Source organism: Myotis daubentonii, chromosome X (assembly GCF_963259705.1).
Source record: "Myotis daubentonii chromosome X, mMyoDau2.1, whole genome shotgun sequence".
In the NCBI taxonomy this organism is placed as follows: Eukaryota; Metazoa; Chordata; class Mammalia; order Chiroptera; family Vespertilionidae; genus Myotis; species Myotis daubentonii.
Genome location: NC_081861.1, coordinates 124,203,605 through 124,231,537, shown reverse-complemented (window position 1 = coordinate 124,231,537; position 27,933 = coordinate 124,203,605). Strand labels below are relative to the sequence as shown.

General features: G+C 41.2%; 1 protein-coding gene and 2 non-coding genes across 4 annotated transcripts in view; all 3 read left to right on the top strand.

The window, feature by feature from the left end:
* PDK3 (pyruvate dehydrogenase kinase 3) overlaps positions 1-27,933 on the top strand; it is a 72,893-nt gene that overhangs the window by 28,855 nt on the left and 16,105 nt on the right. For both annotated transcript variants that reach the window (XM_059678573.1, XM_059678572.1), the window contains exons 4-7: positions 2,271-2,455; positions 4,699-4,788; positions 16,983-17,060; positions 26,677-26,753. In XM_059678573.1, coding sequence (XP_059534556.1) covers positions 2,271-2,455; positions 4,699-4,788; positions 16,983-17,060; positions 26,677-26,753 — 430 coding nt within the window. The remainder of the gene's footprint in view (positions 1-2,270; positions 2,456-4,698; positions 4,789-16,982; positions 17,061-26,676; positions 26,754-27,933) is intronic.
* Positions 3,398-3,538, top strand: LOC132225423 (small nucleolar RNA SNORA48). Its single transcript, XR_009450928.1, has one exon. It is a non-coding gene; the product is annotated as a small nucleolar RNA SNORA48 (small nucleolar RNA).
* Positions 6,313-6,476, top strand: LOC132225429 (U1 spliceosomal RNA). The gene has a single exon (XR_009450930.1). It is a non-coding gene; the product is annotated as a U1 spliceosomal RNA (small nuclear RNA).

Below are 27,933 nucleotides of genomic sequence, written 5' to 3'. Positions count from 1 at the left end.
TTTCAGATAAGTTGAGACACAGAGCATTATGGCCCTAGCCAGTTTGGCTCAGTGGATAGGGCATAGTCCCGAGGACAAGAGTCCCTGGTTTGATTCTGGTCAAGGGCACATACCTTGGTTGAGGCTCAATCCCGGGCCTGGTCAGGGCACGTGTGGGAGGCAACCAATCGATGTGTCTCTCTCACATTGATGTTTCTCCTCCTCCCTCTACTCTCTCTAAAAATCAATGGAAAAATATTGTTTTATGGATTAACAATAAAACAAAACAAAACAAAATAGAAAAAAGAAAGAAAGAGCATTATGTAAAGGACAAATTGTCCATCATAAAATTTCTTGTGAATAATTATGACCTCCTAATTTCAGAGTTGATTTACTCAGGTTTGTTGTCTTTGTATGCATTTGTTACAGACATATTTCATCATTGGGAAAAATAAGACTATTCAGATAATTAAAAAGAAAGTCACTCCACATTTCCACTGCCAGGGGACAACTATTCTAAACATTTTCCTTCCATCCCAACTTTTAACCAGGCATACCTATGCATTTGTATGAATTTTTTTTTTTTACAAAAATAACCATGTGACGTTACAGATCTACAGCACTATTCAGTTTCATAATAGTCCATCTAAAGATAAGTCATGGGATTTGAACTATCTTTGGGTTTTAGAAGGGTTTACAGTTTCCTTGTGACTACGAACAGTGCTCTAAAGCAGCAGTCGCCAACCTGTGGTCTGCGGACCACTGGTGGTCCGTGAGGTCCGAAAGGTTGGCGACCGCTGCTCTAAAGAACAGCTCTTAAATACAGCTGTTGCACTGTTTTAATTTGTTTTTCTTTTATGATTTGTGAAGGGGAAGTTTTTGGCATTTGCATTTCCTCTGGAAATTCTCCTTTGATACCATATTACTTGTCTAGTTTTCCTATGGTGGGGGCTCATCTTTTTTTTTTTATTAAGGATAGTAACTCTTCCAAATAGACTTTTCCCAGTTTTCCTTGTTTTTTTTGTTTGTTTGTTTTTTTGTTTGTTTGTTTTTGTTTGTTTGTTTGTTTGTTTTTGACAGAATTGCTGAAATTCTACCCAGTCATATAATTTCTTTCTTCCTGGTTTCTGCCTTTGGTATTAAATTTTGAACAGCCTTCCTTACTCCAAGGTTATATACTTTCTCACCTGATTTTCTTTTATCTTTTATGTGATTTTGCCCTCTTGCATTTAAATCTCTTAACCCACTGTTTGGCTGAAGGCTGGAAATTGGGTTGTGACTAAATTGTTAAGCAGCTGCCCCAGGTAATTTGATTGATTCCCGACTGATTTCCAATGCCACTTTATCGATATGCTCAATTTTTATATGCATATACTCACTCACCCTTCATCCTGGTTCCAAGCTTTTTATTGGTTCCATTGACTTGTCTTTCTCTTCTTAGTTACGTACCATTCATAATACATTTTCTGTCTACATCTTTACAGTAATATACCACAATACTTAAATAGGTTTGTTTTGTCTTTATCTACATTTCATCACTATATTTTACTGCTATGAGAATTATATTTCAAAATTTTACTCTTCAAAAGTTTGACATTATTTATTCATTAGCATATTGAATAAATAGCTAATATGCTAAGTGTCTGATCATCTGAACCTTTTGCTTTGGAACTCCATAATAAATTCTTGGAAAATTTTTTGGATTGTCCTCATGTTGTCAGAAGAAATAATGTGCTCTGCAATTATTTATTCAGCAAATATTTATAGAACCTGTGTTATATGTAACTAGAGGCCTGGTGCATGAAATTCCTGCATGGGTAGGGTCCCTAAGCCTGGTTGGCGATCAGGGCTGATCAGGGTCTTCTGGCTGCCAGCCGGAGCCTGCCTTCATTCCGCGCTGCCCCCTGGTGGTCAGTGCACTTCATAGCAAGTGATCAAACTCCCGGTCTTCCAGTCAAACTCCTGAGGGGACACTTTGCATATTAGCCTTTTATATATATAGATCATTTATCCAAAAAGGCAGTGGATTCCTTAAAAAGGTATTTGAGCATTTTTTCTTTATTGGAACTGTTTACTTTTTGTGTCTCCGAAAGAATTTCTGTAGAAAGTTTCAGGCAAAAACTTAGGTAATACTTCTGTTTCCCATGAGTTCTTCCTTGTAACCTGTAATGATTATGATGTCTCTACCTATAGAAATACCAGAAGATAAGTAGTCGGGAGATGGAACTGGGGAGGTTATGCATCAGCCATGAGATATAAAGACTGACTACGTTTGTTTCTCTCCCACACAGCTTTCTACAAGTTCTTATTCAAGTCAGAAATAGACACAATGATGTGGTTCCTACAATGGCACAAGGAGTGATTGAATACAAGGAGAAGTTTGGGTTTGATCCATTCATTAGCAGTAACATCCAGTATTTTCTGGATCGCTTCTATACCAACCGCATCTCCTTCCGCATGCTTATTAACCAGCACAGTAAGTGGGGCTTTTGGTCCAGATTTGAAATGGTAATCAGAGTGATTTCTTCCATATGTTTCCCTGTTACAAATCTGCATTTTTGTCTGTAGAAATTTCATTCCTAGTTGTTTTTTTTCTAAGTAAATCCTATCTAGTAAAAAGCTATTCATTAGTATTCTTTGTTCAAATAAATCATTGAAATGTTTTTTGATGCTAAGCCTTTGCTGTCCCATTCCTGATGGGGGCAAAGGTCCAGCTTTAATGGCGCCATATTAATCTCCAAACACTTTTATGTGTCTGAGAGAATTTTCTAGTATTTTTTCCAGGTTATTGGATGGTTTCCTTTTTGTTTTAAAAACATTGTTTCTGGGAATATTGAATTGGCATGTTGACAATGTGAGCAATTGGTCTTTTATGCCATAATGATCAGTGAAAACAGATTAAGTGAGTTATCAAACCATAATCCTGAGAGATTTAGTCCACTCTCCAGGCTGATAAGCAGATAAGAAAAAAAAAGCAACTAAAATTTTCTCCACAAAAAAAGTTGGGGCTTCTTTTTAGCATTGTCTCTTTGCCTGATTTCATAATTCCTTTGAAAAAAAATACATCTTTATTGATTTCACAGAGGAAGGGAGAAGGAGAGAGGGATAGAAACATCAGTAATGAGAGAGAATCATTGATTGGCTGCCCCCAGCACGCCCCACACTGGGGATTGAGCCCACAACCCGGGCATGTGCTCTGACCGGGAATCGAACCATAATCTCCTGGTTCATAGGTCAATGCTCAACCATTAAGCCACACCAGCCGGGCTGATTTCATAATTCTTATGAAAAAGCATCCACACATCTAAAGTCTAAATCATCCTCTTTATTGAGTCATAAAATGGATAATGTATCTTTATTTTACTAATTTTATTTATTTGAATAAATGAATGTTATACAGCTATTACATGAAGGTTGGACCCCCTGGCAATGGGCAAGGAGACACCAGATTGGTGGTGTCGCTCTTATATCCATCAGGGGCAAAGCAGGCACATAGTCCTTAGTTCATTCTAGCTGATGCCTGTGTTGTCGGCCAGCTGATTCATGCCTGGGCACATAAAAAAATAAATGTGGTTGGTTCTAAATGTATAGCTTTTAAAAATAGAAAGGTATGCTGTGTACCGAAACCAATATAATACTGAATGTCAACTGTAATTGAAAAAAATCATATTAGTTACAAGTAAAATATATAACTCTTCACAACAATAATCAAAGCATATTACTCTGATGATTGATAATAAAGGTAATTTATTATTTTTTAAAAAGTATGACAATTTATAGGAGATTTGAAGGAAAAAAAGAACCTATATACTATTTAACTAAACTACTTAGATAACTATAATGTCTTACTGACGTAAATCTGTGTCTGTGTATATATGTTTTATTTATTTTTAATATGTTTTTATTGATTTCAGAGAGGAAGGGAGAGAGGGAGAGAGAGAGAAACATCAGTGATGAGAAAGAATCATTGATCGGCTGCCTCCTGCACACACCACACTGGGGATCGAACCGTGACGTCCTGGTTCATAGGTTGACACTCAACTACTGAGCCACACTGGCCAGGCTATATGTACATGTTTTTAGATCATGGACTAAGCTTGTCACTTCTGATTTTCTTACACTTAATCATTTGGAAGTTTATGTATTGGCCTGGTGCTCATATTCAGAATTTTTATAATTTAAAATCTCCCCTATATTATTTAAGCATTCTCCTTTTGTGAAATCTAAGTTGTTCCCAATTTTTGTTTGATTTAAAAATAACTATACCAAAAATAAATAAATGTTATATTTGTATCTATAAACACTGAAGTTAGATTACTTTTTCCTTTGGGGCTCCTTTTGGCTTTTGTTCAAAAGTAAAATTTGCCAATCTTGTGTATTTTGAAAGCATTTATACTTTTAAAAATACTTGAATGTTCCTGGCCACGTGGCTCAGTTGGTTGGAGTGTCATCCTATACACCAAAAGGTTGAGCGTTCGATTGCCAGTCAGGGCACATATCTAGGTTGCAGGTTTGATCCCCTTGTTGGGGTGCGTATGGAAGGCAACAGGCAACTGATCGATGTTCCTCTCTCTCCCGCCCTCTCTCTCCGAAATCAATAAACATATCCTTGGGTGAGGATAAAAAAAATTAAAACACAAGAATCCTCCATTTTTCTCTGCTTGACCATCCCAGCCTGCTTTGTTTATAATCTCTCCCTTCCCTTCTGTGTTTGTTTAGCGCTTTTGTTTGGTGGTGACACAAATCCTGCTCATCCTAAACACATCGGAAGTATCGATCCCACCTGCAATGTGGCTGATGTCGTGAAAGGTAAGGAGACCACTGTAATGTTAGCGATTGTACTTCAAATAGGATTGTGGTGCTATCAAGGCAGCTTGGAGATAGGGTTATGTTGCTCAGTTGTTTGCCGAGTCCTCAGGCCACTCTGGGCCCAAGCTACTTCACCCAAATATGAAATGTTCTTTTTAGGCAGTTCAGGAAAAGATGCATAATTCGCGCTGCTCAAAATGGGAGTTTCTACTTCATTGACTAGGGTTTTACTTCTAGTTCTATCTTAAACCATGAACATTTGTCAGCCTAAGTAGGATCCTAAGTTTTGATCGCCACCAGTACCTGAAAATCTCAGAGAATGCAAACCCTTGTTATAAAATTTGGCTGAATTCACGTGTTTGTAAAATGGAAGCATCTTTTTGACGTGCACCCAGGCTTCAGAATCTACATGGCATGTGGGCTTCATGGGGTCACTAGACATCGAGCTGGACTCTGTCCCAGTAGCCTTGGTGTAAAACAGAGCCCTAAAACCATAAGTCCCTATCCCCAGGCGCTTTGAATCTGCGCTGCAGTTTCCTCGTCATTCATTTAAGATAGATGCCAGCTCCAGAAAACCTTCCTGGTTGCAAGTGATCCGCCAGGTTTCTAGACCTCTTTTTCAGTTGTTTTCAGGAGTACAGATTCTCTGTGCAGCCTCACATTCCCAAATTGTCCCTTCCCAAGATGATACCTCCTATGGTGACCGTCCTCTCCCTCCTCTGAACACACACAAGTGTTCGTGGCCACCACTCTCCTGGTCTTCACCAAGGATCTTTGTTGCTCTTCCATTTTCTGGACTGTGTAGCTAAGTCAGTAGGAGGTAGAAGAAGGCCTTGTCTGCTTGGTAAAGCTCTCAAGCCTACCTCAAGCAGAGTGACCTTTGCTACTGGAGTTAGAGCCAAGGGAGGTGTCCCAGTGTGTGCAGCCTCCACACTGGAGGAATATCACACCATCAGCAGCCAGTGCTGCTTGTGTACCTTGTGCATTTTTATTATAAATACTAGAGGCCCGGTGCATGAATTCATGCACGGGTGGGGTCCCTTGACCTAGCTACCGATTGGAGCCATCTGGCCCAGTCCTGATCTGGGCCGATCGGGGCTGGCCGGCCAGCCAGGGGGAGGGACCACATGAGGTTGGCTGGCTGTGGAAGGTTGGCTGTGGGAGTGCACTGACCACCAGGGGGCAGCTCCTGCATTGAGCATCTGACCCCTGGTGGTCAGTGCATGTCATAGCGACCAATTGTTCGATTGCTTAGGCTTTTATATATGTAGAGAGAGATAGATATTTTTATTGATTTCAGAGAGGAAGGGAGTGACAGAGAGAGAGAGAAACATCAATGATGAGAAAGAATCATTGATTGGCTGCCTCCTGAACATTCCACACTGGAGTTCGAGCCTGAAACCCAGGCATGTGCCCTGACTGGGAATTGAATTGTGACCTCCTGGTTCATAGGTCAGTGCTCAACCACTGAGCAACACTGGCTGGGCTACTCTGGGCATTCTTTTTTTAAAAATACTAGTATATATGCTTACCTGGCAGGGGAGATACCATGATCACAAAGGTGGTTTCCCCAGGGCGAGGCTTACCCATTGCACTCCGGGTATGCTGACCCCTGCGATTTCCCCAAATGTGGGAAACTCAACTGCATAATTTGTGGTAGTGGGGGACTGCATTCGCGCTCTCCCCTAAAAAAAAATAGTAGTATATTTTATTGATTTCAGAGAGGAAGGGAGAGGGAGAGAGAGATAGAAACATCAATGATGAAAGACGATCATTGGTTGGCTGCTTCCTGCACGCCCCACACCAGGGATCGAGCCCACAACCCAGGCTTGTGCCCTGACCAGGAATCAAACTGTGACCTCCTGGTTTACAGGTCGATGCTCAACCACTGAGCCATGCTGGCTGGGCTACCCTGAGCATTCTTCAATCCAGGGAAGAGGACCCAGGCCTAGGGGCCTTTGCCCAGCCTAGAATTGCCAAGCTGTTCTGGCCTCTGTTTAAGTAGGAAACATTCACTCAAATTATTTCCATTATAAGATGAATAGATCCAGCCTCAGCTTCCTAAGAATCCTACAGGTAACTCTCTCACAAGAGAAGCCTGTGGTTAATCATGACTTCTGCAGGCCTCTGCGGGGCGGGGGAGGGGGCAGGATTGGTCTTGGCATAGTTGTATGTTCATTAGACCATAGCACAATGTCTTTTATGAATCAGAAAGCCAGGTTTGGATAGTTGACTGCCCTTATGAAAAAAAGGTGTGCATTCGTAATGCAAAAGTGCATTATTATACGCTGTGTGTGTGCCTTTTCTCTTGAACTGCAAGCAATTTGAGGTCAGGGTGTGTGTCTTAAACTTGTTTTGAACTTACATGGAACTTAGTATATGCCTGTTAGATGGTCAATAAGTATTTCTTGGTTTGATAAATTTGAAACTCTTTGATGATTCTTTAAAAATAGCTTTATTGAGATATAATTCATATACATACTATATAATTCACCCACTTAAAGTGTACAATTCAGTGTGTGTTTTGTTTTTTTAGGATATTCACATAGTTGTACAGCCAGTGCCACAGTTCAATTTTAGAACATTTTCATCACTCCCGAAAGAAACCCTATACCCTTAGCAGTCAATCCCCACTACCACTCTTCCCAGGACTAGGCAACCACTAATCTACTTTCTGCTTATTCGGGACATTGCATGTGAATGGAATCATACAACATGTGGTCTTTTGTGTCTGGCTTCTTTCACTTAGCATAGTGTTTTCAAGGATCATCCATGTTGTTGCAGGCATTAGTACTTCATTCATTTTTATAGCCCAGTAATACTCAGTTGAATGGATAAACCACATTTTGTTTATTCACCGGCTGATGGACATTTGGGTTAGCTGAGCGACTTTGGACGTGTTATGTAAACTCTTTGGGCCTCAGTTTCTTCATCTATAAAATGGTACATTCACCTGTATCATAGAGTTAAATGAGTTACTATATGCAGAGCTCCTAAAGCAGTGCTAGCACCCAGTCAGCACTGTACACAAGTTTATAGCAGAAGCCCTTGTCCTCTCACAAATCGTGTGGCTTCTCATTTATACCACTGATCATATAACACATTGGTGCCTTTACATTTGTTTTTGGCATAAAGTCTAAAATATTTTTAGAACTCATTTAGGACATTTATAAGACAACTGGATATTTGACACTCAAGAAAGATTGTTTATTTGTGTAGGTGTGATACTGGTATTGTGTGTGTATTTTTTTTTAAAGGAGTCCTAGCTTTGAGAGAGCTATTTCAAAACATTATTCATGACATAAAATGACATGTGGGATTTACTTTAAATTATACGGAGGGAGGGTAGTGAGAAAGATTTGGCATGTGTTGAACACTGGTGAAGCTAGTAATGGATTCTTTATTTTGCAGTCACTATTTCTTCACAAATAAAGTCTTTCATTAGTTTTTAGGGAGGTTTTAGGGTCTTTTTTAATTTTTAAAAAATATATATTGATTTTAGAGAGGAAGAGTGAGGGAGTGAGAGAAAATCACTGATGAGAGAGAATCATTGATTGGCTGCCTCCTGCACACCCCTCAGGTGGGATCGACCCCCAACCCAGGCATGTGCCCTGACCGGGAATCAAACCGTGACCTCCTAGTTTATAGGTCGGCATTCAACCACTGAGCCATGCTGGCGGGGCAGTTTTTAGGGAGGTTTTAACCATGAATCAGTACAACTAGGTAAGCGACAGGGAGCTCTAGGCAACTGTTAGCCCTTCTGTATAGCAGAGGAATGAGCAGTGCTAAAGTGAGTCAGAGGCATTGGAGAGGGTGAGGAGGAACCTGCTTCAACTTGCCTCTCAAGGCCAAAAGAATCTTGTTTTGCAGCGCTTGCTATCTGTACTGCTCTTATTGGACTTATTACCAACTACCCGGCCTTGACAGCTGTACTTCTGTTGATCTCTCTAACTGGGGTGTAAAGTTCGAGAGGTCTGCAATTACTCTCACCCACGTGTGCATCACTCCTCTTAGGGACAGATTTTGTACCAAAAACCAGCTGAAGATCACGTGCAAAACAGTTCAGTCAATATTTGAAAGAAAGAAACCGAGAGTTCATGTCCACAGCCTGCCTCACAGCTTCCTGCTTCCTTTGTCCTGTGTAGTCATGATTTTGACCGCGGGCCAGATCCCCTTTCCCCTCCCTCTTCCTGTGCTGGCTCACAGCCTTATCTTCACTCTTTCTCTTGACCCTTTTGAGTTTTCACCCAGTGAGACCACTATTGCATAGTGAACAAAATTTACTCCACCCTCTCATTTCATCATTTCTGCCACTTGTTTGGCATTACTTTTAAAAAATATATATATATATTTTTGTTGATTTCAGAGAGGAAGGGAGAGAGAGAGGTAGAAACATTAGTGATGAGAGAGGATCATTGATCGGCTACCTCCTGCACGCCCCAAACTGGGGATCGAGCCCGAAACCTGGGCATGAGTCATAGATCGATGCTCGTGCCGGTCAGGCTGTTTGGCACAGCTTGAAGTCTGGCTTCCTGGCGAGACTGTGTCCAATAAAAGACACCTCCAGGTCCCTCTGCCACTCAGAATGCTACTTCCCTCAACACATGCATATGTATGCACACTCCTACCCCCACACTCATGGAGGAAGGGGGGACTGGCATGTCCCCTGCTCCCCACTGCCTCTTTCAAACCATGCTTTTTATTTCTCAACAGCCTCTTCCCTTAAGGAAAACAACAGTGGAGGGTGGTTTCAGAGTCTCAAAATGCATAAACACAGCAAGCAGCATCCATGCAGTCAACTTCTCTGCCACCCTTCATTCCCTTCATAAATCACACCTACTGATACCCACAGCACACTAAGTGCACTGGCTTGTACATACTTTCTTGGATGCTGTTGTGTCCCATCTGGTGAGGTATATGTTTAGTAAAGGTCACTTATTTGTCCTCAAACCATTGGTATAAGTTATACCACCTGTCGTGACTACATAATTTATTAAAATACTAGGGGCCCAGTTCACGAATTTGTGCACCTTGAAAGGGAACTGTGGGCCGCGAGGCTGCGGTGGGCACAGGGGTGGGTCTTGCCCCATCCTCCATGCCCCCACCTGGCCCCTCCCACCACAGCCTCTGGTCCCCTGTGTGCTGGCAGCCCCGCTCCCACCGCTGCCTCTCCCATGCACTGATGGCGCTGGCCCCACTCGTGCACCCACTGATGGCGTGGAGCGATTGGGGCCAGTGCCAGCAGTGGGTGCGAGCAGGGCTGGCGTGGTCAGTGGGTGTGAGCGGCAGCTGCTGCCCCGATTACCCTTCAGGAGCAGGGGGAGGTGGAGAAGCCCTCGGGGGCGATCGGAGCCAGCAGCCGCTGCTTGCACCCGCTGATGGCGATGAGCAATCGGGACTAGCACCAGCTAGTGAACTGGCAGCGGCTGTGAATGCCGGGTGGGACTGCAGCATGGGAGCAAAGAACTTTCAGTAACCACCAGAGGCTTGCCCTGATGACAGCAACTGGTGCTCCGCTTTGCTCTGGCACCCCCGCTCACCTGCTCCACCATCCTTCCACACCCAATGCCCGTCATGATCCACGTGCGCCCCCTGGTGGTCAGCGCATGTCATAGCAACCGGTTGTTCAGTTATTCTGCTGTTTGGTCTATTTGCATATTAGCCTTTTATTATATAGGATTGTGTAAACTTACCCTAGCTGGTTTGGCTCAGTGGTTAGAGTGTTGGTCCGTAGACTGAAGGGTCACAGGTTTGATTCTGGTGAAGGACGTGTACCTCAGTTGCAGGTTCGATCCCCACCCCTGGTCCAGGCACGTGCGGGAGGCAACCAGTTTATGTGTCTCTCTCACATTGATGTTTCTCTCTTGCTGTGTCCCCCTCCCTTCCACTTTCTCTAAAAAAAAAATATCAAAGGAAAAACTATCCTCAGGTGAGGATTAGCAACAACAAAAAAGACATGGGAATTGGAATATTCATAGATGTATGCGGTGTTTTCTAATCTAAGAAAGATGAGCTAGAACCCTAACCCATCCATATTCAAAGAAGAGGTTTTAGACATATGAAAAGATGGGTAGAGGAATAAATGGTGTGTTTACATGTGCATTTTAAGTCATGTTTATGATAGTAGTCATATTTTATGGTTTCCCACTTTAGCCAACATTTTTGTCAATCATCCAATTCCTGTTCCCAGTTGAGTCAGTGAAAGAGACTAATCCTATGTTACCAAAATAATAAAAAAAATTGTTCATTGAAGACAATAGAAAATATGGGACAAGAGAGAAGAGAATAAAAATGACCTGTTTTTATAACCCATTGCTTTATACATTTGAATTCATACTAAATTTACAGATCGGTATAAAACTGGGAATGATGTAAGTAATCTTTGTCTCTACATAATCCATAGTCTTTGTGTATTTCCCCATCTCTAGCACTCATGTCCATCATACATGGCCTTCCTGGGAGAATTCAGTACTTGACGATAGGAGCCTCTATTCTGCCCTCTGTATCAGTATTGTTGGAATCCTTCCTATGTCTGATCTGCAATACACAGAATCTCTAGAGTCAAATGATTTTTCCAGCCAGGTGTATACAACCTTTATTTTCAGTGGGACCTCAAATCAATTACCTTTTCTGCCATGGCAAAATGGGCTGGGCCACCTAGCAGGAACCCTGAAGGTCTCTCTTCTCCCTGTAGGCTGAAGCAAATGTTAACAGTTTTCTATTTCATTCCCCATGGGCATGAAAAATCTTAATTTTGTGAGTGTCAACATACCCGAGTAGACACTCTTTCTGGCTTAAAATAAGACTGTGAGAGGACAAACAAGGCAGAGAGCACCAGTGGTAAAAATGCCTGGAAATTCTTCCATTTCTTCTAGCAAAAAAGTACTGGAGTATCCACCCCAAAGGCTCTAGGAGCAACACCCAGAAGGGCTCAGAGTGCCCCGGCCTCTCCAGTTCTTTCCTCCTCCTCCTCCTCCTCCTCCTCCTCCTCCTCCTCCTCCTCCTCCTCCTCCTCTTCCTCCTCTTCCTCTTCCTCTTCCTCTTCCTCTTCCTCTTCCTCTTCCTCTTCCTCTTCCTCCTTTTCCTCCTCGAGGAAGGGAGGAGAGAGAGATTGAGACATCTCAATGATGAGAGAGAATCATGGATCGGCTGCCTCCTGCATGCCCCCTACTGGGGATCGAGCTTGGAACCAGGGCATGTGCCCTTGGCCAGAATCGAACCTGGGACCCTTCAGTCCACACACTGATGCTCTATCCACTGGCTAGGGCCAGCTTTTCTTCCCAGTACCCACAAGTGTGTGTCAGTTTCCTTGGCCTCTTAGTGAAGTCTTAACCACTCTGTTCCTCTTTTTAGAGTAGTTGGTATTTTTCACTAGGTTTTTACCTTCTCATGTGCTCTGAGATTTCTCAGTTAATCTTCTAACATGGCATCTCTATCTCTAATATTGTTTCCCTTCCTTTTGTTTTAGGAAGCTTGGTGTAGAGGGAGTTGAGCTCCTGGGTTTTAATGACAGCTCTACCATTGATTTTCTCAGCTGGAAAGATCCTGGTTTAGGCCGGTCAGATGTCCAGCCCAGATGATGTGTGTGTGTGTGTGTGTGTGTGTGTGTGTGTGTGTGTGTGTGGTGTGCACGTGCGTGCTTGCCTATGCATGCACACATGTTTTATAGCCTTAGGAAGCCTTAATGAACTAACAGTGATTACATGCTTAGATCTCTTGAGACAGACTAGAGAAAACTTTTATGTAGAAGAGTAGGGACAATATTTTTATTTTTGACTAGCCAGTTGTATAAATGTATAAAAGTGGGGTGCATCACGCACAACATTAATTGAATGTGCGGAACACTGAAGCATGTCTCCTTGTCGCTTATTTAGCACATTAATATCTACCTTTACACATCTGCAAATTATAGACTCGAGGTAGTGAATGCTAGAATTAGTATTGTAAAGCAGTTTCTGGGAGGTTCCTTCCATTGTGACCCTTTCCTCCTTTCTTTGTGAGAAACCAGGAAAGAGAATGGAAAATCCTGTGGGAAGATAATTTTAAAGGTACAAACTTAAATACTTGGTACAAAAGTCACCTCTCACAGCGATGTTAGCCTGCCTGTGTTGTTCCTATACGCCAGTAGGCTTAGCATAATGGCGTACAAATGGCATCCTGAAAGTGTGTCATTATTTTGGTTCGGAAATAATGTCTTGTGCTCTCATGTGGGGCTCTTCAGTTTGCGAATAACAGAGACTCACTTACACTAGTTCAAGAAACAGATTTATTGAAAGAACCTAGTAGGTCCCATGAAAATCCAAGGACAGGAAGCACTTCACAGGCGGAGCTATAGACATTGGAACTGGAAAACAAAAAGCAAGGCTGTTTTCTGTGTGTCTTTGTAAATGGGGTGGCCAAGTCCTAGCCCCTCTGCCTTCCTCTCTTGTCTGTAGACTGGCAGACTTGTTTAGGGCAATGATGGCCACCGCAGGCCTTCTAGATGATAACTCTCAGAGTTTCCTTTTGTCTTCTGCGCTGCCCGAGTCTTGAAATGAAATTCTCAAAAGATGAAGTTCTTTGCCTCAACCTATCTTTCTGCCCACAACCACAGGTTGTAGGATTTTGCTCAGCCTGTAGATTGGTTACCCTTTCATTAGATGCTCTGCCCCCCATATCTCCAGTCGGCTGTGGTTTGGAGGGTGAGAAAGGGTCTGGTACTTAGAAATACCTGGTGGTTCTCGCTTGGGATGCATTTTGGGTGAAAGGATGATGGTAGACATATCTTATTGGAATTGCTTTGTAACTTACAAGGGTTTCTAAAAAGCAGCATCTCTATGACTTTGCAATGCTTTGTGGCCATGTGCATTACCTTGTTCTGGCAGTGGCTTCTTAAACTTGAGCTTCACAGTTTTCTATGTCCTATTAAACCTGTTAGGGACCTTGGCACCTTTATGTGTTTTTTTTCAGCACCCACTCAAATTCATCCTTGCCCTGCCTCTTCTAAGATATTTATAAACAAATGATCATGTGTATTCACAACAGAGGCCAATATTTGATAGCAGAGTTCTATGGTGAATTTTGAATAGGCAAATCTTCTAATAAAAAATTAATAGCCCTAGCTGGTTTGGCTCAGTGGATAAAGTGTCAGCCCATGGACTGAAGGGTCCCGGGTTTACTTCTGGTCAAGGGCACGTACCTCGGTTTCAGGCTTATCCCAGGCCCTGCGAGTGTGTGCTGGAGGCAACCAATCAGTGTGTCTCTCTCACATAGGTGTTTCTCTCTCTCTCTGTCTCTCCCCTTCCAGTCCACTCTCTCTAAAAATTAATGGAAAAATATCCTCGGTGAGGATTAACAAAAATTAATAAAATAACCTCCATAATGTATTAAATTTTCCTGTGTGCTTTTCTTAAATTCTGGGCTAGGTTGGATCTGTTTGGCTAGTTGCTCGGTGAACCTTCACCTTGCTCTTTATGACTTGGCCTTTTAAATAAATAATCAGTCTTGTGTGTTTACAGGTTGAGTGTTCTAGCCTGGGGGATGTATGTATATGCCCACCAACAGTTTTGTTAGTTACTTTATGATCATTATCTTATTGTTCTTGAAAACTGATCCTTAAAACAATGAATAGCATTTATGTTTAGTGGCAGTAATAATAATTTCCTTTTAAAGATTGTTTGGAGCCTGGCCGGTGTTGCTTAGTGGTTCAGCGTTGACCTATGAACCAGGAGGTCACGGGTTTGATTCCCAGTCAGGGCACATGCCTGGGTTTTAGGCTCAGCCCCCAGTAGGGGGTGTGCAGGAGGCAGCCAATCAATGATTCTCCCTCATTGATGTTTCTAGTTCGCTCTCCCTCTCCCTTGCTCTCTGAAATCAATTTAAACAATTTTTTAAAAAGATTGTTGGTAATTACTTGCTCAGATGTATTGCAGATAAAAGTAATTTGGTAAATTATCATATTTAAAATGTTGGTTTCTAATTAAAATTAGAAAAGTCTTATTTGAAAGCTTGTTATAAGTAGAACTTGCATTCTACCCCAGAATGAAAGACATGAAATTATAAGCCAGTAGTTGAATTTTGGTTATGTGGGTGATGTTTAAAGTTTTTACATTTTTATGTTAGTTCACTTAAATAGAAGTGAAATAGAAGTTTGAGTACATGTGTGTTGTATACACCTCAATACCCCATGATCATTCATGTCCTGGGAGAGACAGTGACTGAATTAACATGGCCCAGCCTTGGCTTTCCCGGCAAGTGGTCCTCAAATCTAGCTTCTCTTCAGAATTACTTGCTAAGCTTTTTAAAATATAGATTCAACACAGACCTACTGCATCAGAATCTCTAGGGGCTCATTTTATAATCTGCATTTAAAAAAAACACAACCTGGTAGTGAATTCCACATACAAGGAGGTTTGGGAACCACGCAAGGCCTCTAGTTCCTAGTCTGACCAAAAAGAACATTTCTTGCTCTGGCCGGGTGGCTCAGCTGGTTGGAGCATCATCCCATGCACCAAAAGGTTGTGGGTTTGATTTCAATTAGAGCACATACCTAGGTTGTGGGTTCAATCCCTGGTCCGGTGCATACAGGAGGCAACTGATCTATGTTTCTCTCTTCCCTCCCTCCCTCCCTCCTCTCTCTCTAAAAATCAGTTTTAAAAAAAGCATATCCTCCAGTAAGGATTTTAAGAAAAAGAATATTTCTCCTTGAGAACTTTCTCATGGACAAGAAGATTGTTCCATTTAGCAAATGCTTGCTAGCTGTGTATCATGTCCAAGGCATGATGATGTGCTATGGGAATTTCTAAAGATGTGTATGAATGTAGATTTTACCATTACTATCCCTCAAATACTTGAATGGCTGGTGTATGTGAGTCTCATTGTGGTGGTTTGAGTTTTTCAAGCATCATTATGTGATTTTTAATTACAGCACTGATACACCATAATTTGTCATGATGCTTTAAAAACTCTTATTCACATGTGGTTTTAGGAAACACACTGGGTCTTTGGGTCTCAAGTTGATGGCTTCTATCTGGGTTCTGCCATCTCTTCTGCATGTTGCATTTGTGTAATACCTTTTCTTAATAATACCATTATACTCCCATGCCATTGGGCAAGCAAATGCCATGAGGCGATATCGCAGTTAGTGGGCACTTTTTCTTTTATGGTGAATGGAAGAATGATGTCAAAACACCTTTAAAGGTGTTATATACTTGGAGGAGTTGTTTTGAGCAGATATATTGGCTTTGTGTATGGATAGCAGAGCATCATTTTGAGATTTTAGGATTTGTTGGTTTAAATAAAGTAGCCTTGGAAGTTCTTGGTTGGCTTTGTGCTATTGTGTCACTAGGTGGAGATGTAGCATTGTTTGGTGCTATAGCCAAAGCAGAAAGAGTGCATCTTGATTTCTTTTTACAGATATTTAATGAGGTTTATTATACCCTAGGAAAAAACCCTGCAAATTTAATATAATTCTGTATTTTAATTTTTTTGGGTTTCAATTAAGTCCTACTTTAATGTTTGTTTTCACAGTGATCAAATCTTTTTTGCCTTTCCTCTTACTAACATTTCCTCATTATTTCATTTTGTCAGTTATTCTAATGTCTCTGTGGTTCTTTTAATGGTTTAATTCTAAAAGTTGAATAAAGGAATCAGAATTTTTATTCCGAGGTCAAATAATATATACAATTTTAATTTGCTAGCAATATGAGGTCAATGAACCGAAACTTACAGTCGGAACACACCTGAATCTTATCTTTGTATTATTTTAGGTTGATATGTCAAGTTTTAACATATTTAAATTCTATAGGGCTTTAAAAATTTTTTTTATTGATTTCATAGAGGAAGGGTGAGGGAGAGAGAGACAGAAACATCAGTGATGGGAGAGGATCATTGATTGGCTGCCTCCTGCATGGCCCCTACTGGGGATCAAGCCCGTAATCCAGGCATGTGCCCTGACCAGGAATTGAACCGTGACCACCTGGTTCATAGGTCAAAGCTCAACCACTGAGCCACACCAGATGGGCAAGCCACAAAGGCTATTTTTTAAAAAGGAAGTAGTTAATTAAAAATTCATCAAGTTAGAAATTGTCCTTGTTTGCTTATCTATTATGTCTATATCTATCTATCTATCTATCTATCTATCTATCTATCTATCTATCATCTGCTTGTGCCTGTGTTATTAGTGCAGGAGCTAAACTTTTTTTCTTTTTTTGCAGATGCGTATGAAACCGCCAAGATGTTATGTGAACAGTATTACATGGTAGCTCCTGAGTTGGAAATTGAAGAATTCAATGGTAAAAGAATAATTTTAACCTTAAGTACAAAGAAGTTGACACAAATCTGATTACTCCTAAGCTATATTTAAGCGAGATCCTAAAGTTTTGCTGATTTAAAAAATCTTTTCTATATTTTTAAAACCTTTTCTATATCTGTGGTCAACTAGGTATATTGTTGTAAGGAGTTTTTGTACAGGAATGTATAATCTATTAGAACTCAAAGTTCGTGGCACAGAAATAATCCAGTAGAAAATGCACAAAGGTATAAATAGGCAATTCTCAAAATAGCAAATGCAAACAAACAATAAACCTATGGGAAAGTGTTTAACTTTATTAAACAAAGAAGTACAAACAAAACCAAAAAGAAATGCCATTTTTGTCTTTCAAAATGGCAATGATTAAAACATTTTATTGCCTCGAATTATTGCCCAGAAAAACACTTTCTTACCAACACTTACACATTTCTGGTATAAGTTTAAATTGGTCCAGCCTTTCTCAAAAAATGCCACCAATATTCTTTCTCTTTGACCCAGTAAATTAGTAATAGTCTTATTCTTTGGCCCAATGAATTAAACTTCAGAAAGGGTATTATAAGAAAATATGGAAAATACAGATATGCACAGTTGTATGTACAAGAATGGTGAGCACAGTGGTTTCTTTATAGAGAAAAATGAGAAGATCCAAGTTTTCTGCAACAGAAGACATTAACATTATGGTTCGCTCATAAGATAGAATACTATGCAGCCCTTTAAAATAATGCTTTAAAAGAATCTTTTAAACACGCTATAAAAGTTTGTAATAGTGCAAGTTCACTGGAAAATATTTTGAAGGATTTCTAGCACCTAGGGAGAAACAACTCTGTGTGGAGAGTAGGGTTACAGCTGAGTTTTCTATTAATCGTATGAGTCTATATTTCCATGTTAAATTTTTTTTAAATTTGTAAGTTACCAAAAAAAAGACATACTCATTGTAAAAATACAAACAATACAGAAATATAGAGTAAAAGTGAGTCTCCACTGCTCTCAGTTCCATACAGAGCTTCATTTTTTTCCTAAATGGGGTTGGAAATATTCATGTTCTATGATGTTTTTTTTCACTTTGCTTTGAAGATCTTTGCCTGTGTTGTCATTTAGAGATTATCCATAGTGTAGATTGCCATAATTTATTTAATGATTTCCCAATGAAGGTGTGTGTGTGTGTGTGTGTGTGTGTGTGTGTGTGTGTGTACGTACGTACGTACGTACGTACGTATGTACGTATGTGTCTGTGTTTGGAGGGTTGGGAAAATTTGTGAATGTGTGGAAGTATTTCTGTGCTAAGCCCGGCCGGCATGGCTTAGTGGTTGAGCGTCGACTTATGAGCCAGGAGGTCACGGTTTGATTCCTAGTGAGGGCACATGCCCAGGTTGAGGGCTTGATCCCCCATGTGGGACGTGTAGGAGGCAACTGATCAATGATTCTCTCTCATCATTGATGCTTTTACCTCTCAGTCTCTCTCCCTTCCTCTCTGAAATCAATAAAAATATATTTTTAAAAAGATAAACCAAATTCCTTCTTAAAATATACCAGAACTGCATTTCACTTATCACATGATCTCATTCATATGTGGGATATAATGATCAACATAATTTGTGAACAAAAATAGATCCAGAGACAAATGTCAGGGGAGGTGGGTGGGTTAGAGAGCAACCAAAAGCTTGTAAGCATGTATATCAGCATAAACAATGGACACGGACACTGGGGCGGTGGGGGCTTGCCCGGGGTGGGAATGGCTGGGGAGGGGGAGGTCAATCGGGGAAAAAGCAGACATATGTAAAACTTTAGATAATAAATGAGAGAGAGAGAGAGAGAGAGAGAGATTAAAATGTGAAAGACTTCAGGCTGCTGTTGTAAGACATTGGCCCCTACAGTTTACTAGAAAGTATGGAATCAAAGCTGCTTTCAAAGTCCGTTGGGTCCTCTGAGTCGTGACAATGTTTTGAATCAATACACTATGAGAACCTAATGGACTTGGCTGGAGTATTCCTGAGTAGAAGCATCAGAATATTCTCTCTTCCTCCTGGCTATTTGGGGCCTGACCTCACTGTCCAGCTTTCTGTTTGTCAAACATGGAACTTACATTCACAGGTAGTAACCAGATGCTCTTCGGCATGAATAGCAGCCTCACTCACTGTAGGCCAGAGCAGCGAGCCTATTCTTGCTGATTCCCAGGTGCAACTGTGTCAGCCGCTCCTTCCCAGCGAAGTGGTCACACTGGGCAGCACACCCCGCCAGGAGCAGAGCTGTATGACTACTTTTGTCATTGTCTCATGCATGACTTTTTAAGCCCTTTTTCATCACCACTAAGATAAATGAATGCTGGTGGTTAGAGGCAGCCTCTAGTTTCCTCGTGCTTTCAGGTAATGTATTTATGATTTATATTTATGATTTCTTAAATGTCAAAGCTCTTTGCGAGTGCAGTTCAAGACTCTGCTTTGTCTCTAGTAAGTTCTGTGTTAGAGATGCAGGTTGGAGGTTGGCCCTGAACACCGTAAGTAGACACTATCGCTGCAGGATGAGAGAGAGTGCGCGTGTCTCCAACATGATGGCTGACTGTTTTCAGGGAGCAGTCAGATCATATCCATATACTTAATGGATTTATTTTCAAAGCGTGTGTGAACCAGCATAGCATTGCCTGTCAGGATGTTCCCGTTGCCCAACGGGTACCTTTAACAATAGTCAGCGACATGCTTGCTGCCCTTGCTCTGCATTTTAGACGAGTAAGACTGCCATTAACCCAAAAGAACAGTCATTGCTACCTGAGGATGTAAGTTTGGCTAGTTTGACACACCACCTTTTTTTCCCCTCAACTTTTTTCTTTTCCAATGTAAACCCCTGAGAAGGTGGTAAATAGGATTATGTAGGACACATACTGTGTGAACACCACAGTATTTACCAGTCCTCACTAGAATTCGGAATATTGGGGGCCAGTTCTAGTAAACTTCCTTTATTATCCTTTCTGTAACACATTTAACAGCTTTATTTACCTCAGATCTTTCTGACTGGCCACTTGTGGCAACCCATGTGGGTTCCTCCAATGACAAGTAGCTATTTCATCACACTTGTCCTCATTTCTCTTGAGAACTCAGTTGCCAAAACATTAAGCAAATAAACATTTCTAATTGACCTTTTCTGAATCCATATGGTAAGGCAGCAGGGCTTAGGGGGAAGATGGGAACTTTGTAGCTTAACCAGGCAGTAGAAATGTGGATTTGGACACTTAGATGTGGGCCTTAGACAGGTCACTTCCTGCCTGACACCCAGCTTCTTCATCCATACGCTCATGCTGTGGGGCAATCCTATATAATAAAAGGCTAATACACAAGTCAACCGAACCATGGAACTACCAGTCACTATGACGTGCACTGACCACCAGGGGGAAGATGCTCAACGCAGGAGCTGCCCCCTGGTGGTCAGCGCACTCCCATAGAGGGAGTTCCGCTCAGCTAGAAGCCAAGATCACGGCTGGTGAGCGCAGTGGCGGTGGCAGGAGCCTCTCCCGTCTCCACAGCAGCGCTAAGGCTGTCGGACTTACAGGGAGTGAGCCTAAGCTGTCAGTCAGACATCCCCCCAAGTGCTCCTGGACTGTGAGAGGGTGAAGGCTGGGCTGAGGGACCCCCCCCACCCTCCCAAGTGCATGAATCTCATGCACCAGGCCTCTGGTGAAAGGATAATGTTGCTGGGATCTCAAATACAGCACCAGGCACATACTGGATATTTTTATAAAATATATTTTTATTGATTTTAGAGAGGAAGTGGGGGGAAGAGAGAGAGAAAAACATCAATGATGAGAGAGAATCATTGATCGGCTGCCTCCTGTACGCCCCACGCTGGGGATCGAGCCCACAACCCGTGACCTCCTGGTTCATAGGTTGACACTCAACCACTGAGCCATACCTGCCAGGTATACTGGATATTTTTAAAAAGGGTGGCTACTAGAATTCAGGATTGACTTGGGAAAGATAAGACTTATATGGTTATGGCTTGAATTTTTCATTTCTAGATTAATCTTTCCTCTCAGGAGGTTGATAGCTTTAGATTTGGTGGGAAACAAAAATTTCAACTCATGCTATCTATTTTGTTATAAGAGGTTTCATAGAAAGGTTATGTATCTACTCTGGGATAGTTGACCTCTAGTTTCTCAATATTGGGTACTTTTGTGGATATTTTCAGGCAAATGGTTCTATGCAGCAGTCAAAAAGCCATTACTGATAGCTCCATTAATACTGTAGAAATTAATTTTTAGTTAAGAGAATAGGCAGCATTTATTGACTGCTTACAATGTGGCGGGCTCTATATAAATTAGTTTATCACCATGATCTCATTTCATCCTTATATTAACCCAGTGAGATAAGTTCTGCGCCATTTCAGAAATGGGATGCCGAGGCCCAGATGGGTTAAGTACCTATTAATATATCTATTAAATGCCTAAGTCAGAACTTGGCCCCAATGTGACTTTGAACTACACTATATATTGTCTCTAATAGCCTTATGCATTGATTTTTGGGAATTGATTAACCATCTCCAAGTGCCCAGGTACCATTTCTCTCTTTTTCCTTCTTGAATCTCTTATTACAACTGTTTTTTTTCCTCTTAGAAATCTGTTTTTATTTTAAATTTTATTTTTAATTGCAGTTTACAGTCAATATTATTTTGTATTAATTTTGGGCATACAGCATAGTGGTTAGACAATCAGATATTCCCTCTGATATTTCCAGTACCCCAACTGGCACCATGCTACACAGTTATTACAATATTATGTAATTGCTTATGAGGTAACTGCTTTTCTTTTGCTGCTTTTAAGATTCTTTGTCTTTAATGTTTGGCATTTTAATTATGATGTGTCTTGGTGTGGGCTTCTTTGAATTCATCTTGTTTGGGACTCTCTGTGCTTCCTGGACTTGTATGTCTTTTTCCATCACCAGGTAGGGGAAATGTTCTGTCACTATTTTTTCCAATAGGTTTTCAATATCTTGCTCTCCCCCTTCTTCTTCTGGCACCTGCATGATGCAAATGTTGGTATGCTTGAAGTTATCCCTGAGGCTCCTTACACTATCCTCATTTTTTGAATTCTTTTTTCTTTTTGCTGTTCTGATTGTATGTTTTCTGCTTCCTTATCTTCCAAATCTCTGATTTGAATGTTTGCTTCATCTACTTCACTGTTGATTCCCTGTAATGTAATCTTCATTTCTGTTTATTTTTTGTTTTCTAGTTTCCTATCTCTTTATTGACGTTCTAATTTCACCTACTCTTCCCCTAAGTTAATTGAGCATCCTTATAACCAGTGTTTTTAACTCTACATCTAGTAGATTGTTTTTCTCCTTTTTCTCCTTTTTCTGGAGTTTTGTTTTTTTCTGTTTTTTTTTTCTTCATCTTGGAATGTTTCTTTGCCTCCGCATTTTGGCAGCATCCCTGTGTTTGTTTCTGTGTATTAGGTAGAGCTGCTTTGTCTCCTGGAATTGGCAGAGTGGCCTTGTATAGTAGGTGTCCTGTAGGTCCAGTGGTTCAGCCTCCCCAGTCACCCAAGCAGGGCACTCCAGGTGTACCCCATATGGAGGCTGTGTGCACCCTCCTGTTGTAGTTGAGCCTTGATTGCTGTTGGCTCTTCAATGGGAAGCACTTACCCCAGGCCAGTTGGCTGCAAAGACTGGTTGCGACCACTGTGGAGGATCAGCTGTGCTGGGTCCATCCCACAGAGCAGTACTTAGTTCCAAGGGGCTCCTCAGTCACTTGGCTGGGCAGGACATAGCCAAGTAGAGTTAGTTGGGGCTGAATGTCCCTCAGAACTTCAGGTAGCCACTCTGTGAATCAAATGTAAGATCTGAGGAAATGTCATCAACCCATCCATTTTCAAAAGATACTTCTGAATGCACAGGAAAATATTTTCAGACAATTCTCCTATAGGCTTCACCTTCTCCATTTCGAGCCTCCAGTGTCATTAGATAGAGACCATAATTGAACTTGGCCACAGCAGAAGAGATGAGATCTTCTTGGAATCACAGAAGCTGGCGTCTCCCAATGGGAGCCAGTCTGTTCTGAGCATCCGTCTCTAGCTCAGCGTTGTTGGTCTGAGCCCAGTTTTTCCGTACTTCAAGCCCTTCTTCTGGCTTTGGAGAATTTGGAAGCAGAAGTTCTGGGGAAGGCTGTGGTCCCCACTGAGTCTGCCTTTTGAGTGAGTCACTGTGGAGGAGGTTGGGTGGTGCTTCGATGTGGTCTGAAGCTGTCCGCTGAGTGTACTGGCTCTGCATTTTGCTGATGATTAGTGAACATCTTTTCATATGTATGTCCTCTTTGGAGAAGTGTTTATTTGGGTCCTCTGCTCATTTTTTAATTGGATGGGGTTTTTTTGTGTGTGTGTTGAGTTATATGAGTTCTTTATAAATTTTGGATATTAACCCTTTTCCCTTGAATGCATTTTTTTTCTTGGTAGCTTCCATTATTTTTTCATTCTTATAGGAAAATTGTCTGAAAATAAAAAATTTCATATCTTATGTAGAGTTCTCTTGGTACTTAATAGATGTTGTTTTAATGAATGATATTTGGAGCAATGACTGTGCAAAAGAGAGACTTCATTAAGTCTCGAGCATGAAAAACCTGGACAGTTTTTTCCATTGACTTTTTAAAATGTACCTTTAGATGGAACATTCATATTCCATTTGTATCTTATTTTAAAAAGTCAGTAAATGTTTATTAAGAGCCCACTACATAAAAGCTCCTGGATCCGGGATTAAAAAAGAGTCATGGACAAAACATTTGGCATGGCTTTAAAGGGAAGAACAGACATGTAAACTATATTGCCCCCAAAGAAAAGTCCAAGTCATTGAGCAAGTCTTCAGAAGGCTCCTAGAGAGTGTTGATTGAACTAAAACACACACAATAAAACTATGAAAGGTATTTTAATTTCCCTGAGATTTCGAGTGAAAAAGGTTGAATTCAGAAGGCTGTTTATATAGCTAGTCATGCCTTTTAGTCCAAACAAACATTTAGTGTACTCCAAACAAAAACAGCAAAGCAACCAGGAGGTTCATCAGTGGCCCACTGATATCACCTCTTGCCATAGGGCCGTGGTCGGCAAACTGCGGCTCGCAAGCCACATGCGGCTCTTTGGCCCCTTGAGTGTGGCTCTTTCTAAGCCTTAGGAGTACCCTAATTAAGTTAATAGCAATGTACCTACCTATATAGTTTAAGTTTAAAAAATTTGGCTCTCAAAAGAAATTTCAATCATTGTACTGTTGATATTTGGCTCTGTTGACTAATGAGTTTGCCGACCACTGCCATAGGGTAACCAGAGGGAAATATGTCAAGCAGAAGAAGCCACAAAGGAGGCAGCAGAAGAGATGGTACCTGTTGCCAGAGGTTATCCTGGAGGGACTCCAGGAACAGAGCCAGGAGGTGCAAAGGACTGAAATGGGAAGTGAAAGGGTAGGGGTTAGTTGGAAGCTGGTGTAAGTTAGAGCTACCTCAAATGATTAATCCAGTCCCTCATTCTTCAACAAGAATATTACAACCAAGGTGTATCAGGCCTCAGGTGAAAACCAGCAGTGTGAATGAAAATGTGACTGGCATTTAAACTTAGCAGCTGCACTGTCAGGCCCCCCTTTCCAAATTCTGAGAGAAAATGAGTTTGAATGAAGAATTCTGTACCCAGCCAAACTTTCAATCAAGTGAATCAGAGGACTAAGGATTGAGAAATGTACCTCCCTTGCACACCTTTTTGAGGTAGGTTATCTGACAGTCTTGAATGGTGTGTTTACTAGGGATAGAAAAAGTAGCGAAAACATTCTAGAACTTCAATCAAAAACGATTTGAGGATGATTGCTATGCAGCATGTTTGGAAAGCAGTTGATTCTAATTTGAAAAGTCCTTAAGAATGGAGTAGGTACCATGCAGTAGAATAAAAAGCTGGAAGATTTTAGTGATATGGAGAGGAAAGCATAAGTTTCTTGTGCAGTTACCCAAGAGGAAGAGTAGTTAGAAGTTCTGGGAAATATGTAAGCCTGTATCAGAAAGACATGGTCCAAATATTCGGCGACTTAAAAAGGGTAGTCTGATTTTAAGCAGTTGGAGGACGATAAAGAGAATCCATTTCACCTTAAGACTGAGAGCATTCTTCTTCAAGTGATGCATGGATCATGTCATGGGACTCACAGGGAAGGAAATGTTATCCTGGTACATTGTTGTGGGTGCTCTGCAGTGATCGGTCTAGAATCTATAGGCAAAGTACAGAAGAGTTCACTGGCTGCCTCTGGGTGCAGTCTGGGGGGTTAGATAGGAAAGGGTGGAGGGACTTGTTTTCTTTTTAACAAATTTTAAAATCATTTATATATATTAACTTAGTAATTTAAAAAATAACTGATTATCAAAGCGTTCAGGATTTAGAATCACAAAAGCTCTTGGTTCAGGTGTCCAGTTTTAGTGCCTCTTCTGTTCTGGTGGGCAAGTCACATAGCCTCTGCAAAGCCTGTGTCTTCACCCATAATAATGCCACCCACCCTATGAGGCACACAGTATTATCACAAGGATTCAATTGGATAATGTACGTTCAAGCTCTTTGTAAACTAAGAACCAGACGAATGTTCTCTCTACTTTATGCTGTTAATTATGTACGTTATTAGAAGAAGTAGTTAGGTTGAAATTATAACATGGGTGGGTATGTCTGTGGTCTACTTAAGAAAGTTCACATAGTTTCAGTCTCGTAAGTGATTTCAGGTCATGAGGACTACATTTTCTAGCATCTACTCAGTAGCTCACACTGTTCTTAGTGCTTGACATGGAATTAGGCATTTCTTAGATTTCCCCAGAAAATCACTGATGCAAGGAGAAAGGACTGTAGATCTCCAGGGGGCTGTTAGCTCCTAGTAGAAAAGTCATGTAAACCTTACATTCTACTCTATAATATGCCTTGTTTGTCATAATTTAACATTGCTCTTTAGTCCAATTCACCAAAAAGATGTGCCCCTTTTCCTCTGTGGCTTCACACTCCCCCTGCTGACCACTGGGGTCAGTGGTAGGGGTGGGTGTCTCCCAATTTGAAAAACACTGAATGAGCCCTGGCCGGTGTGGCTCAGTTGGTTGAGCATCCTCCCGTGCACCGACAGGTCACCTGTTCAATTCCTGGTCAGGACACATGCCTGGGTTTCAGGCTCGATTCCCAGTAGGGGGCGTGCAGGAGGCAGCTGATGAATGATTCTCGCTCACCATTGATGTTTCTCTCTCCCTTCCTCACTTTGAAATCAATAAAAACAATTTTAAAAAGAAAAAAAAAAGAGTGATATTTGGATGGCCTTATGTAATGCTTAGAACATATGATGTAGGTGATAATATTCCATATTACTCAACTAAGTTCCAAAGCATTTGAATAATTTGCCCAGGGTCACATAGCTGGTAAGTAAAGGAACTGGATGCCTTCCCCCCCCCCAAAAAAAAAATTTTGTTGGACTTCAAAAGCATTTGCTCGGCCCTGCCTTTAGAGGTGGAAACCTAAATTAGCCTTTTGTAGAGTTCCTTTTTATGTACTCAGAAAATAGAATGCAAACATTTTTTACTTTCTTCTAGTTTGGGTCCTTATTCATTGACGATTTTGTCTCTGTTTTCAGCCAAAGCTCCAGGCAAACCTATTCAGGTAGTTTATGTGCCCTCACATCTGTTTCACATGCTATTTGAGTTGTTCAAGGTAAGTGGAATTTAACAACATGGGAAGAAGTCTTCATTTTAAATTACTTTGATTCAGGGCATAATGGATTCATTACATTAGCATAAGAAAAAGGTTTTGCATACCATTTAAAAAATTCTATTTCTGATATCCTGTGGGTTTTATAATTTGTACACTGTGAGCTGAAAAATTGCTGTGTACAGTGTAGTCTTCATGAATATTAGTATATATTGATTTTGAAGCTTAATTGTACTTTAGTGATTTGATGTAAAATCCATACTGTTTTTTCTTCAGTTAGGAGATTAGAGATGCTTTTTAGTTTCCAAACCTGGCAAGGTTTTATTGATGGTACATGGATCAACATAAAAACAATTTTACACATATTTACGCCTCTGAACATTAACTGTGCTGGTGCATTAGTCGTTGTTCTAGTCCTGAGAGCTACCGTAACCCTTTTACACATTCGAGTCAATTCAGAAAATCTGACAGAGGCAGAGGAGAAAGATATGGAAGGATTAAACCAAAAAAGAGCCTCCCCCCAAAAAAGAGTCTTTAGAATCTCTCTGGCTTAAGCTGCTGCTTTTGTTAACCAGTAGCTAATGGCATTTACAGTAGCAGAATTACAGGCACAAGGCTTTGGAGCTAAAATTTCATTTCTGCCACTATGTGCGAAACCCTAAATTGAACACCTGAAAATCACTTATGCTGATTTGCTTCCCCAAAACGATGCTGTTATTAATGCAACACTCAAAGGTGGAGATGGGCATTCAGTTGTGAACTTTCTCCTCAACAGCTGTGGCTTCTTTTTAACTGGCGTCTTCCACTTTTTTTTCCCAACCAAATGATTCATTCTGTGGGAAGCAGGTTTTCCACCTGCTTTTGAGGAAAGGCACTCTGAAACCACAGGCTGATAAGTAGATTTCAGGTTCACCAGTGAACCTCTGTGGCCTTGTGCCACACGATGAAAACATTCCTCTTGGTTGAAAGTCGAATGGCTTGAATACCCTAAAGCCAAACTAAAAGAAAAAAGGGAGGAAAACCCTAGCCAGTTTGGCTCAGTGGATAGAGCGTTGGCCTGTGGACTGAAGGGTCCTGGGTTTGATTCTGCTCAAGGGCACATACCTGGGTTGCAGGCATGATCCCCGGCCCTGGTTGGGGCACATGCAGAAGGCAGCCAATCGATGTGTCTCTCTCACATCGA